The 14,436-nt window shown below is 34.0% G+C and overlaps 1 protein-coding gene across 21 annotated transcripts in view; it reads left to right on the forward strand.

Annotated features, from left to right (window-relative positions):
• Nucleotides 1–14,436, forward strand: part of DCDC1 (doublecortin domain containing 1) — a 482,427-nt gene that overhangs the window by 25,763 nt on the left and 442,228 nt on the right. For 16 of the 21 annotated variants that reach the window (XR_007403614.1, XR_007403613.1, XR_007403622.1 and 13 more), the window contains 4 exons: nt 6,019–6,132; nt 8,989–9,258; nt 10,468–10,624; nt 11,101–11,263. Coding sequence is in view for 3 of the 21 variants with exons in the window: in XM_035701486.2 (XP_035557379.2) it covers nt 6,019–6,132; nt 8,989–9,258; nt 10,468–10,624; nt 11,101–11,263 (704 nt within the window). In the remaining 18 variants the exon portion in view is untranslated. The remainder of the gene's footprint in view (nt 1–6,018; nt 6,133–8,988; nt 9,259–10,467; nt 10,625–11,100; nt 11,264–14,436) is intronic. The other 5 variants (XR_007403621.1, XR_007403630.1, XR_007403627.1 and 2 more) reach the window with 1 other exon arrangement.

Here is a 14,436-nt window from a genome sequence, read left to right on the forward strand (position 1 = left end):
TTTCTTCTAGTGTTGTAAATAAAATTTGAGAGGAATTGTTCACTTTTATTATTTACTTTTTATGATGTTTAAATCACATTTTATCTAGTAATTGTAGAAAGTTATTTATATCTTTAGGTTATTCATTTCATCAAGTTGGAAAAAGGTTATGATGAAGTTTAATGAAATTTTTGTGCTTTATATACTTCAGAGATTTTATACAAGGTTAAATTCACCAAACATATGTGCAGTTATTTCTTTTATCAGTTGCATTTCAGTATTTTAAGCTGATGACTTATTATTGAATGTACTTGGGGTCATTTTCCCTTATGTTTACATTTTCTTATTTGTATTTATTCCAATTAGAGAACTTAATTACCATTAAAATGGTAATAGAATAAAGATAAGCTTTACAAATGACAATGTTAAAAAAAAACATAACTCTTCAGGAAGGTTTAAATGCCATAAGAATATAAAAGCAAGAAATATATGCTTGTCAAATATATAGTATAAATAAATAATTTAGATGAAAATGGTTGACTACATTTAACAAAGAGACTACCAAATAATAAGGGGCTAAAGAGTGGTTGTTAGATTTGATGTACTTCATTGTATATTGTAAGTAATTGCTATCCATAAAAAAATCTATGGCTTCTGTATAAGAAAAAGAGACATTTTGACAGCCAACACTGGTATGAAGCGACAGCAAGTACAAATCCTTAGCAACTGTCATTATCCTGCTGTTGAATTCATATCTAAACTGTGTGATGACTTAGACCTGCATGTTTGTTATTGAGCCATGATCTGTCAAAGTAGCCACACTTCCTACTTATGAATAGAATTATTAGCCACATGCAGATTTCTGCCATAGAAATCTAAATTCACCAAGGATGCTTTGTGTTTCGAAGAGCAGGGAAATAAAAAAAAAACTGTGTCATTATTATGCTTATGCTGAAGTTTCTAGTGAAATGTTCCTGATTAAGTAAAAGTAAAATGTTTAGAAAATACCATAATAGCTTATACTTTAGCTCATTATAAAATTATTAAAGGTTTTGAATAAAACTAAAAGTAAAGCAATTATGATTAGAGAACTGATTATGTGGTGAGCTACTATGAGCACAAAGTAATAGAAAACTCAACTGAAAATGACTTTAAAAACGAAGAAGTCATTATCTTACATAACAAGAACCTCAGATGCAGGGCAATTCTAGGGTTAAATTCAGTGTTTCAGCAGTGTTTTCAGGGAACCTGGTCCTTTGTATCTTTCTCTCCGCCATCTTCAGAATATTGGCTAGATCCTTGGATATGACTCCTATTCACAAGGTGGCTCATTGCATGTTCACTCAACAATGTCTGACTAAAGAAAATGGATATTTGATCACTTATATTTCTCTTTTTTTTAAAGGTTTTTTAAAATTTATTTATTCATGAGAGACACAGAGAGAGAGGCAGAAATACAGGCAGAGGGAGAAGCAGGCTCCATGCGGGGAGCCCGACGTGGGACTCGATCCCGGGTCTCCAGAATCAGGCCCTGGACTGAAGGCGGCGCTAACCACTGAGCAACCAGGGCTGCCCCTTATATCTCTCTTTTTAAAAAGATTTTTAAAAGTAATCTCTACACCCAAATTGGGGCTTGAACTCACAACCTCAGTATCAAGTATTGCATACTCTATTGACTGAGCCAGTCAGGTACCCCTGTGTTTCTTTTTACTGGGGCAAAAATCCTTTCCCCAGATGACTTTGCTTCATGTCTCATTGGCCAAAATTGGATCACAAGCTGATTACTTAATGCAAGGGACAAGGGAAATATAACTACCATCATTGGTGTTAGACACTGAGGATTTACCCACTGAAGCTGATAAGGGGATATCTTCCATGAGCATATAAAGAGGATGAATCCTCAAACAGAACTGTGGCTTTTCATTTAAGGAAAACTCAGTGGAATATTTGTTGACTAAATAATATTACCTGACATAACTCTTGGCTTTGACTTTATTATATTTTACTTCTAAAATTGTGTTTGTCAGTGGCATTTTTGTGACACATTTTGGCATGATGTCGTAATTATCAAAGAATAATTCCTGCATATCAATTACTGGTTGAGTTCTAGTAGACGTGTAAAAGATACAAAACAAAGATCTTACTCTTGCAGAGTGGGATATGAAATCACATAACAAATCACAAAGCAAATATATCAATATGCAAATTATTACATCAGTTCATACAGAATGTGGGGGGATGATTTAGAATAAGGAATGATTAAGATTTAGTAGCTTTAACTCCTCTCACGTGTTTTGTCTGTTTGAGCAGCTTTATTGAAGCTTCCTTTATTCTGCTAACCTTTGAATTTTCCCTTCCTACTAACTAGGACTTTCCTTCACAGTACTAATCATAGTTAGTAATTATAAATTTATATGAATGACTATTTGTATAACATTTTTCTCTCCTACTAGACAATTATTGTTATTATGGAAGGAGTTCTAGAAAATGTAAGCACTGAGTTTAGATTAATATTCATTAAATACCACCTTATTGTAAGATGTGCAGTAATGGTATAGAACACCTGTGTGAAAACCACTGGCAAAAGACATATAGATAAGAACTAATGAAGGCAATGTGGTATAAGTATAACTGAAGGATATATTATAGAGGAGCAGTGAGCAGCACCAACTGGTAAAAGTCCTTGAATAGAAGATTGACAAGTATGACTTTATTGGTTTTCCTCAAATTGCTATTAAAAAACCACCAAGATCCACTAATGCTATTAAAGCAGAGAAATGGGAAGAAAAAAATGCTCTCATCAAAACTGGGGTTATACATCTAAATCTTTTTTTTTTATTTTTTATTTTTATTTTTTATTTTTTATTTTTATACATCTAAATCTTATCATGGTGTATCATTTTCTGTCCTCCTCTCTGAGCATATTTTCTTATACTTTTGGACCTGAGATCTTTACTTAGTTGTTACTTGTGAAGTAAAACTTATAAACCGGTTTTAATGAAAATTACAGAGAGTAAAATATAATTAAATAGTTGCCTAGAATATCAAGGGGGCTATAAGTTCTATAATGTATAAGATCTATCCTTGACAGTCTTTTTGATTATGATAAAAAGCTGATATGCAGATGAGATATAGTAGTTTTGAGAAAAGGATAAAAGCTTAATCTACTAATGTACCTTTGAGCTTTGTAGTTCCGTTTAATGACCATATCCATTATATTGTGTAAAGAAATTATTTAATAGATTCATTTACCAGGGGTTAAGTATCTGCCTTCAACTCAGGTCATGGTCTCCAGGTTCTGGGATCCAGCTTCTTGTTGGTCTCCTTGCTGAGTGGGAAGTCTGCTTCTCTCTCTCCCTCTGCCCCTCCCTGCACCCTTCTTCCCTCCGCCTTCCCCTCCACCCACCCGCCTTGTGCTCTTTCTCTCCTTATAAACAACTAAGTAAATAAAATCTTTTTTTAAAAAAAGATTCATTTACCTAAAGTGTTATTGTTTTTAATTAATTGATAGTTTTTTATCCATACTGCTTCATGGTTAAATTTTGACATTTTATTTTATCTTTACCTAATCACACATAAAATCCTAAAAATATACATAGTTTAATATATATATAGACACATCTCATTTTTGTTCCTTTTATGACCTAATTTCTAAAGAATTATTCAATTGCTAAAAGACATAGTCTTTTCCAATACCTGAAAATAAACTAATTCAGAAGTAATGTTGCTGATGTTTTATAAAGGAAACATACCAGAACATTTACAACCAAGTGACTATCTTCTCCTTTCCTTTTTTTATTTTTTTTATTATTATTACTTTTAAAGATTTTATTTATTTATTCATGAGAGACAGAGAGAGAGAGAGAAAGGCAGAGACACAGGCAGAGGGTGAAGCAGGCTCCATGCCCAGAGCCCAATGTGGGACTTGATCCCAGGTCTCTAGGATCACACCCCAGGCTGAAGGTGGCACTAAACCGCTAAGCCACGGGGCTGCCCTCCTTTCTTTTTGTAAATAACTCTCTTTAGGAAGTAATTTATTCTAATAAAACTGCCATTTCTCAAAGCATTTTTTTAGTTCTTCTTTGGGTTTGTCATTAAAATCTGCAGCACATTCTTTATCCTCAGTACTGCATGATGATAAAACTCAACCTTAAGTACTTGTATTTAAGCCTAATAAAAAAGAAAATGGAACAATAAAAATATATTATTTAATCTGAGAGAGAACAAGAAAGGCATGAAAAGGAACATAGAATACATAGGAAAAATAAAAACAAATTGTAAGATTATAGGCTAACTTCTCAATTAAAAGACAAAGACTGTCTTGGTGACAGAGGTAACTGTGAATATAGAGTACAGTTCTCAGTGGGCAAAAACTTCAGGGGGAAGATAACTATGTGAAGATATATATATTTGGAGGTGGAAGGAAGTTCACTTTAATAAATCTAAACGTCATAGGATTTCTAAGAAATTTTTCCATAGGAGGCAAAAGGATCTTTCAAAGAAGGTGAGAATAAGAGAAAGACAAATAAGGAGACTACAATATGGTGATTGAAATACAATCTACATATTAGAGTTGTATTTGCTAAAGAGCACTGATGCTCCGCTGCTGCTAGTATAAAACTAGTATAGAACTACCTCCTTTGCCTTCCTCTCCAATCAATACAGTGTCTCTGCTTATCTTGGTATAGGGACAGGCCATGCAAGTCCCCTGCCAAGTATGTTTTCCCTTTTTAGTATGCATCTGAGAGTCCATTCTACTCGAAGCCATGTACATCTTATTATCCTGCTCTCCTGTCCATAGTTTTTGGACCACTAATGGGTACATTTCCACAGGCTTGCCAGTGGCTTAGGAGATTGCCTAGCTTGAGAGTTCTATCCAAATGGGGTGTCCTAAACCAGGTAGTGATGCAATTAAACTTTGGGGGGCATTGAATGTGAGTCATAGAGAGTCTCTAGAAAGTAATGTGGTACAGAAATAGGGAGATACATAAAGGAAGTTAGCAGAAGCTATGAGGAATAAGGACAGAGGTAGGTTTTATAATTTTTTTTTTTAGGTAAGCTTGATACCCAACATGGGGCTTAAACTCACGACCCAGGAATCAAGAGTCACAGGGCCAGACAGGGGCCCCTGTTTTTTAGTTTTTTAAGTTGAGTATAGTTAACACATAATGTTACCTTGGTTTCAGGTGTACAACATAGTGATTGAACAAGTTTATGTGTTATGTTATGCTCACCTCAAGTGTAGCTACCATCTGTTCCCATGCAATGCTATTACAGTATCATTTCTATGAGAGTTGTTTTTAAGTTACTAGTATATTCTGAAGAGCAATCCATGGTCTTCTAATTCTCTTTGTGCCCTGCTGGAGTGGTTTTATTTTCTTTTATGTTTCTGTGTATACTAGTAGCAAGCTAAATCACCTGAAACACAAATGTGTTTGAGCTGAATGATCCTAACACTTTCATTTCCAGGATTAATTTAACAAACCAGGGGATCCCTGGGTGGCTCAGCGGTTTGGCGCCTGCCTTCGGCCCAGGGCATGATCCTGGAGTTCCGGGATCAAGTCCCGCGTCGAGCTTTCTGCATGGAGCCTGCTTCTTCTCTGTCTGTGTCTTTGCCTCTCTCTCTATCTGAGTCTCTCATGAACAAATAAATAAAATCTTAAAGAAAATAATTTAACAAACCATGTGTATAGGTTTAATTCCCTGTGTGGGACAAGTTAGCTTTGTCAAACAGTTCTGTGATTATCTTCACACACCCAAAGACCAGGCAACACATCAATTGTTATAAGAAAGAAGAGTTTAATAATGTGTAAGAACTAGTGCAAACCTGTCATCAACATTGATAAATCAAAGCTGAAGACTACAGATGGTGGGCCAAAAGTTATTTTTTCATATGAAAAATGACCTTTTCTTTCCCTTTTTGATACAAATTACTAGAAAAAAAGCATATCATAAGTAAATATATGATAAAATATCATTTAATTCTTTTAACCATTTACCAGGTAAATTGCATATAATTTATTGTCCTAATCCTACCAGAATCATGTGGGAGGTTGTTGGGAGAGAGAAGGATGCAAGTTTCCATAAAGGATGCCAATGCTCTTATCAGGAGACAGAGGGACAAATGGATCTGTTTGCCAGCATACAAAAACAGTAAATAACTTATTTACATGAATAGATTGAGGAAGTTAAGATATAAGTAAAATTACTCATTAAGATTATACATTCTAGTAAAATCTGTAAAGACCATATAGCTATCTGAAAGATGGTTATAAGACAGTATTTAAGTAAAAAAGGCAAAATATTGAATTAAAGGTCTGACACATGATGCAGTCATCAAGCAAAATGATCAAGAAAGAATTCTTGAGGCGTTCTATGGTGCAAAAAGATGTTTTTTATTAGAGTACTGGGATGGACCTGTGGGCAGAAAGAGCTGCTCTGTGATTGTGAGGAGTGACTTATTATATAGAATTTTCTATCCTATGGGAGGTGAAGGTGAGGGTAGGGCTCCAAGGAAATTGAATCTATAGGTTCATGGAGGTCTAGCTGTTATTAAGATTGTGTTTTTCTTGTAAATCTTTAAGATAGTTACAAACTATAGTGAAGTTTCATATCCTGCATGACTATTATCTTTACCAGTTGACCAATTGCTTCTTCCTGCCTTTGTTCTTAGGCTCTCACTAGTACCTGAGGAATGTTATATATATCCCACCTTAAAGGGCATGGGGCTTGTGGGGTGTCAGTTTGAATTTTGCCCTCAGCTTGCCTTTTGCCCTCTCATCAATACAGCTGAAATTTTGAAATATGGAAAAAATAAAAACCTTTCACTTTCTGGTGGGGTGATAATGGATTATTATATAAAATAATTAGTATATTTATAAAAATATTTGAAAAAAACAAAATGCATTCATTAAAAAAGAAAGAAACAGGGCACTTGGCTGGCTTAGTTGGAAGAGCATGTGACTTTTGATCTCTGGGTTGGGAGTTCAAGCCCCACGTTGGGTGTAGACATTACTTAGAAAAAATAAAATCTTAATAAAAAGACATCCATACTGCATTATGTAAAGAATTAGTTTTCTTTCTTTACATGAGAATTTGCTTCCCAAGTGACTCTGGGCACTGAGAACTGTTTATGAGATCTGCAAATCTTTCCTCCTGCCTGTTTACTGATCTTCCCCTAAGTTGAAGATCTTGGTGACCACATTCAGTTCCATTGCGGTTACTGCAGAAACACTGCCACTGAGACACGACCGCTGCCACATGCCATCACTTACTATTGCTGTCAAAATCTCAGGTAGCTCAAATGGTCTGAAAGGAGGTCTTGCCTCTGTCAGAGCTAATGTCCAATTTGCCAGAGTTTTGAGCCTGGGTAGATCCTCAGAGTGTAGGGAAGATTACTCCTCTACCTAGAGCTATCTATGGTCAATCCAGGACAGACTTGGATAGAAACATGTAACAACGAATAGAACTGCTTGGATCCCAGTGTTTTAGTTTTATTGATCCACTGTGTCAAGTCTCATCTACATGCACACATCTATTTTCCCCATGGCACATGACCACTTTCCGTTCTTTCAGAGGAAATAATCAACCATTTTACACATTTGTGAACAGAGAGGACATGCCAGAAAAAATCATTGTGATTATAATGCCATTGGTGGATCAGAAAAATTTGGAGGAGGGGCTCTCTGTGCCAAGCCTTCCACACCAAGCATTATGGTTTTATAATTCCATGGGTGGGTGGGGTTATATTATATTATGTTTAAGAACTTTTGAAGAACTTACAAATTGGACAGAAGCAGATTTAGTTTGTATAAAAATACAAATACATGGAATACTGAAATGAAATACATGGAAGCTCACTATCTTTCATACCTAATCATCACACAGGTTAACATTCTTAAGTATGGTGAAGCTTGTTTCATTTTATAATACCAGCAAATTCTCTATATATTCAGTCCTCCTAACTTGGTGTTTACATGGATTTATATTATTGTCACAGGTCATATGGTCCTCTGTTCAAACATCATAGTTGATCTAAATGCTATTCCTCCAAGCTTAACTACCAGGTGGGGTGACTAACTGTCTCAATTTGTCTGAGACTGAGGGAGTTCCTGGGGTGTATGACTCTTAGTGCTAAAGCCAGGGCAGTCCTGAGCAAACTGAGCAAACTGGGATGAATCGGTCACCCTAATCCCAGTCTGCTATGAAGCCTTTATCAATTCTATTCCATCCAATATAAATTTGCCTTCAAGGAATTCTTTTTGCATTTATTTATTTTTTTAAGATTATTTATTTATTTATCCATGAGAGACACAGAGAGAGGCAGAGACATAGGCAGAGGGAGAAGCAGCCTCCCTGAGGGGAGCCCGATGCAGGACTTGATCCCAGGACCCTGGGATCATGACCTGAGGCAAAGGCAGGTTCTCAACCACTGAGCCACTCAGGTGCCCCTCTTTTTGCATTTATAGGTAATACACACTCATAGTCCTAAGAGGCATGTTTAACATATATTCTCTCTTTATTAAGTGATAGTTTGCAAGTTTCTTGAGGGTAGAAGCCACATCTCTTAACTTTTATATTTCCTAATACTGAGCAGGGTGCTAGTTTTTAATAAATCTAAAATTTAAAAATTTTACTTACATCGTTTCAAGCATGACACAAACTTTTTTTTTTTATGACACAAACTTTCTAGAGTAAAGCAATTCAATTTAATGGTTATGAATGTGGGCTTTATTTTAAGACAGGCTTGGGTTCAGTTTCCCACCCTGTCAGCTTACTGATTTTGTGAGCCTGGGCAAGTTAATTGGCCTCTCTGAACCACAATTTCTAAAATCTGTAAAATGGGAATGCAAATAGTATCCACTTCCCAGGGATATTGTATGGATTAAACAAAATAATAACTGTGTAGTATTTTGTCTAGCACATGGCACACAACAAGTTATATGGTGGTTGTTAATAAGTAATTAGAAATCAGTTGACTTGTATTCTTCCATGGATTGTTTCTTTCAGAGAGTTTATGTCATCCCAGGCAAAAGCAGTTATTAAAACTATGGAAGATTATTTGCAACCTCAGTTTGGCCCCAACAGACTTTTGCATTCAGCAGCAGTATCAGAAGGGTCAGGACTTCAAGATTGCTCCACACATCAAACAGCATCAGATCATAGCCATGATGAAATATCAGACCCATATAGCTACAAATCAAACAGTAAAAACAATTCTTGTTTTATATCAGCATCCAAGAGAAACAGACCTGTCAGTGCTCCAGTGGGTCAACTGAGGTAATCAAAGCTGTTCTCTGTTCTTTTAACCGACTGCTGAAGCTTTTTCCTTTGAGCAGAATTTATAATGATTCAATTGACTATTTCAGACATTAAAATGTAACACATCTCTAGGGTTTTGTTTCTGTTTTTATTTTTTTCTTTGAAAGCACCTGAGTAGAATGTCGCTAATTACATTTGTGGAAAATGTGAAATATACTTCAATGTAGATAATATGAAACTCAGAAAAAAATATTTGAAGCAGAATCAGGCTAGGACTACAAAATATCTGCTTACCAGATACTTGTTCAGAAAGTAAAATGCATAGTTCTGATATTTAATCGATATTTTGCAATAAAATCAAATTGAAATGTACTTATAAATTCATTTTGTGGATGTGTTTTCATATCAAAATTGTTATCATAAACTGTTAACCTAAGAATTTATGGATAGAGGAAAATGTTGGCAAAAGCAAAAATCAAACCAAGAAACTGATACTCCCATTATTTTCATATATTTGATAAGGTTGGGTATGTTGTGATTTTATTACCTAAAGTTTTTCTTTCAAAATGTTTACTTTGCTTCTGTGGCATTATGAATTAACAGCATTAGTTACAGAACTCTGAAATAAAAAACACAACATGGTAGTCATTTGCCATGTACTTTTACTGAGAAAATAATAAGAATCGAAACTTATTTTGAATGAAGACAGAACTTAGAAATCTTCCTTTTCTATCCCTGAACAATTTGAGATGAAAGCAGTTACAACTAACCTTAGAATAAGAAACTTAGAGTAAGAAACTATTTGAATTTCAGATCTTTTTAAAAAATCAGAGGACTTTGGTATACATAAAACTTAAGGGAATATCTTAGCCATTTACTATGTTTACTATATCATGATGTTAGGATTATTACTGTTTTGTGTTTTTATCAGAACGCAACATGTATGCATATATTTTTTTAAATGAGTATTGTGGTGTTTTATAAGTAAATAGGTAAAATCATTTATTCTCAGATAGGTGTTTTACATAAACAGATTTAGCAAACTTATCCTGTGTTAAAATTTTAAAAATATTTAAGTAGATACGGACAGCCTTATAAAAGTTTTTTTTTTTTTTTAAGGAATACTTAGGAGCAATCATTAGAGCTTATATCTATAAAAAATAGGATAATATTTAAACGTTTTTACTAATTAACATGCATCAATTTTGTGGGGGTTTTTTCTTTCAGAGTTGCAGAGTTCTCTTCTTTAAAATTTCAGCCAGCCCAGAATTGGCATAGACTGTCTCATAAACAGAAACTTCATCCCAGAGTGATTACAGTAACAGCTTACAAAAATGGATCTAGGACGGTCTGTGCCAAAGTTACGGTACCAACCATCACCTTGGTAAATAGTGTTCAAAAGTTTTCAGTGCTTTATATCTTTCCTAGCTTTTTTATAATTTAAGAAATGAAAAGCATGACATTTATTGTGTTAAAATTTTCTTTTTAGTAATGAATCTGTAAATTGCTTTTATATAGACATAGATCTCACAAGTATTTTATTCCTTTCTTTTTTATCAATATATAAGTTGTATTTTGAATTAAACAGATGCATTGGCTTTGTATCTGGTGGAGTTGTTAAACTAACAGAATAAGGACTAAAACTAGACAATCATTAGATGGTCTCAGTGCTGTGATTTACCTTTTGTTTTCTATTTTGAAGTGCTAGAAAATATGTTGGTGGTGTCACTTGAGTTACTTAACTTGACCAGTGACTCAATGGGTGTCTGTTTTCATTGTTAGCACCTTTTGTTTCATGGCAATGTGTTGCTTTCTTTGTCCTAAATCACTTTCTCTTACCTCTTGCTTGCTGTCTTCTAGTTGCTGGAGGAGTGCACAGAAAAGCTGAATCTGAACATGGCCGCACGACGAGTGTTCTTGGCAGACGGTACTGAAGCCCTCAAACCTGAAGATATACCCCATGAAGCCGACGTTTATGTTTCAACAGGAGAGCCCTTTTTAGATCCATTCAAAAAAATTAAAGGTAAAAAAAGGGAAAAAATACCCTACCCCCACCCACAGTAAATTGCTTAAGGGGTGCAATTAAAAAATGATTTTCATCCTGTCTTTTTTGCATGGTTTAACAAAACTAATGTTTACGCATTTACAGCTCAGTAAGAGGATAATGTGCTTAATGAAAGAAAAATCCACTGACAGCCACGTTTATTGCCCTTCATTAGCATTGGTGCTTAATTTAATATAGATCTGAATAGACATTAGGGAGCCTGCAGGAGGTTAAATGGTGAAAATATAATAAATTAAATCAGAGATTATTGAATTTACTGTTTAGTTTCTGTGACATCCAACAGACATAATTCATTAGATTTATTCTCTCAGAAAATAGTTCAAAGTTTCAAGTAGCATTTTATTCATTTACACCCTTGGTCTTTTTTCAGATAGCATTAACATAACTATGAAAATGTTGTCAGAATGAACATATAATTCTTACATACATGGATTTTCCTAACAAAATTTTTCATAAGGTAAATACTGCAACTTGACTTTTTAAACCTTGAGATGTGTGTGTGTGTGTATACACATACATATATATGTAATTTATGTTTATAGTAATAAATACACAAAATAAAAATCTATGTATTTTAGGCATATTTGCTGGTAAGGTTTTTTTTTCAGTTCCTTGTTCTTAAGATTTCAGAAATGTGATTTTCTAAAATAAGACAGACATTTATCTTTCTTCAGTGGGAAAGAATACATTTGAAGAAAGAAACAAAAGTACTATCTAAGAATATTCTTATAAGCATTTCGTACCATAGTCTGTTATAGAGTGCTGTATGTGGTAATCACGTTTAAATGACATAAGAACTTTGTCTGTATTCCTCTATACTTTTAATACCTTATTAGAAGTATTTTTTTCTGCAACTGCTACAAAGCTGGTGAATCAAGGACAAGTCTAGGCAGTAATTGCATAAGTGGATGAAAAGTAATTCTGGAGTTCATTACAGATGAGGTGATGAAAACTCTTCCTCTATTAATGTTCTTATATAAGATGATACTAGGATTTCTATCTCTTTGAAAATACTTGATCACCAGGAAATAATTTCTTGAATACAGTAGAAAGTTCAAGATAAAGAAACTTGTTGCTACAATACTCTCTAAAAATTACCTATGCAAGAGTATATAGAACCATATGTTTTTCAAACCTTGATTTAACTTAAACTATGACTTCTTTTATATTGTTTCATTGAATCATTTATATAAATCATCTTGTATAAAAGCACGAGTCTTTCTGGGTAAATGTTTCTGAGACTATTTTTATATTTACATATATTTATAATAAGTGCTTCCTGAAAATCTTTGATTATTTTTATTAATAAGAAATACTTGCCTTTCATATGATAATGGTATTATAGAAGAGTTACATAAAAATTATTTATAGCTAACTTCTTAGAAATTTTTCTGGACATGTATGCCTAAAATAACAGTGTTACACACATGACTAGTCTGGTGGATGATTTTTAAATATACAAACTAATTTCCTCCTACTTTTTGTTTTCTCTTTTATCCTTTTTAAAGCCAAGTCCAGAACAAAAAAAAACTTCTCTGCTTTGTCTGCATATCTTTGGCTGTGTTTCACTGTGACATGCACTGCTGTTCTTTTAGCACCAAAATGTTGGCACACACTCCTGAAAATTTCACACCATCTCTTGCTGGATCAGCAAGCTTAACCCACCAAAATCTGGTGTTGTGCAATGGTTTTTGACTGATAATCAATCTTTATGCTGCTCGACAGTTGTTGCTGGGACACGGAGTAGAGCAGGTGGCAGATGTGCCTTGTCTTTTGAGAAAAGAAATTGTAGGTGAGCTTGGACACAGACTAGCATATCACATGTCCATTAAAAAGACCTAGGATAAGTATAGTGAGGAAAAAGCCACTTGTCTAAGTTAAGCTCATAGATAAGCCTATAAGCCTAGAGACTGATACTTGGTTTCTTCCAGAACCTTAAGAATATAAATGTAAATAAATATTATATATGCATAGTATAGTCTTTAACTTGAATTAAATAATTTGAGAGAAGTGTAGGGAGATTTCACATATAATCCCACATATTCATCTGTACTTATTCAAGTCAAGGTAAAATTACCTTTCTTGCATGTGTTTTGTAGATAATCAATAATTTGCCAACTTACTTTGAGTATACCATAAAAATAAGACATGTATTAATAGCTTTGAAGGTAGTAGATAAATTTAGAGTAAGGAGGCATTCTAAAGGTAAACAGGGGGGGAAACAGCTGGCAGAACTGAGTGTTCCTATTGTATCTTTCCACTTGAATATGTGTATTTTATATGCGATTAAGCAACAGGCATTAGAATCAGTAATTGGTCATTACCCTAATATAAGGATTTTCATTCATTCAGCAAACATTCATTGAGAGCCTACTACATGCCAGATACTAGGCCAGTTCAGATAAAAAAAGGAACTTGTAGTCTGACTTCTTTTTTACATTATTCTTTCATCTCTGATATTAAATTCAGTTCAATCTAAATTTAAACCAATAAGTATTTTATTAGGTACCTGCTATGTATACAGTCCTGGCTTAGGGATAGAAGTCTTGGTCTTTAAAGAGCTTAAGTTGAGTAAATAAGTTATAAATCCTTAAAACTGAGAACCTTATTCAACAACGTAAATCAAATGGGTCCTCCAAAGGAAAATTTACATTATTTCTGGTACAAGTCCAAATAAGCCTACATATATTTTGACAATTATATTTTCATACTTCATTGTTTTCTTATTCTTTGGAAAAGCAGTGTAGGTAGTAAAAATTGCCTGAGACCTATTTCCAGATTTATTAGAGTTGAAAAAGACCTAAGAAACATCTCTGATTTTTAACTACTTTACTATTCCCTTTTGAGTACCACTGTTGACAGTTAGTGCCACTGGATTTAATAGAAAGCCAGAGAGCTATTCATCACATACCTCGAAACACAAAGCTTTCTTATAGAGGTCAAGCCAAGGTCAAGACTGACACGAAGCATTCCCTGTTGAAATGTACTATTAGAATAATTCTTACATTTTGAAGTTAAATGCCTAAGTAGAAGATTACGTATGAGAAAAATGGGATCTTTTTTTATAAAGACTGTTGATGAAGATCAACTGTCCTAATTTGGTCATATATTTGTGCCATTTGAAGATTCTG

Source organism: Canis lupus, chromosome 18, assembly GCF_003254725.2.
Source record: "Canis lupus dingo isolate Sandy chromosome 18, ASM325472v2, whole genome shotgun sequence".
Taxonomy (NCBI): Eukaryota; Metazoa; Chordata; class Mammalia; order Carnivora; family Canidae; genus Canis; species Canis lupus.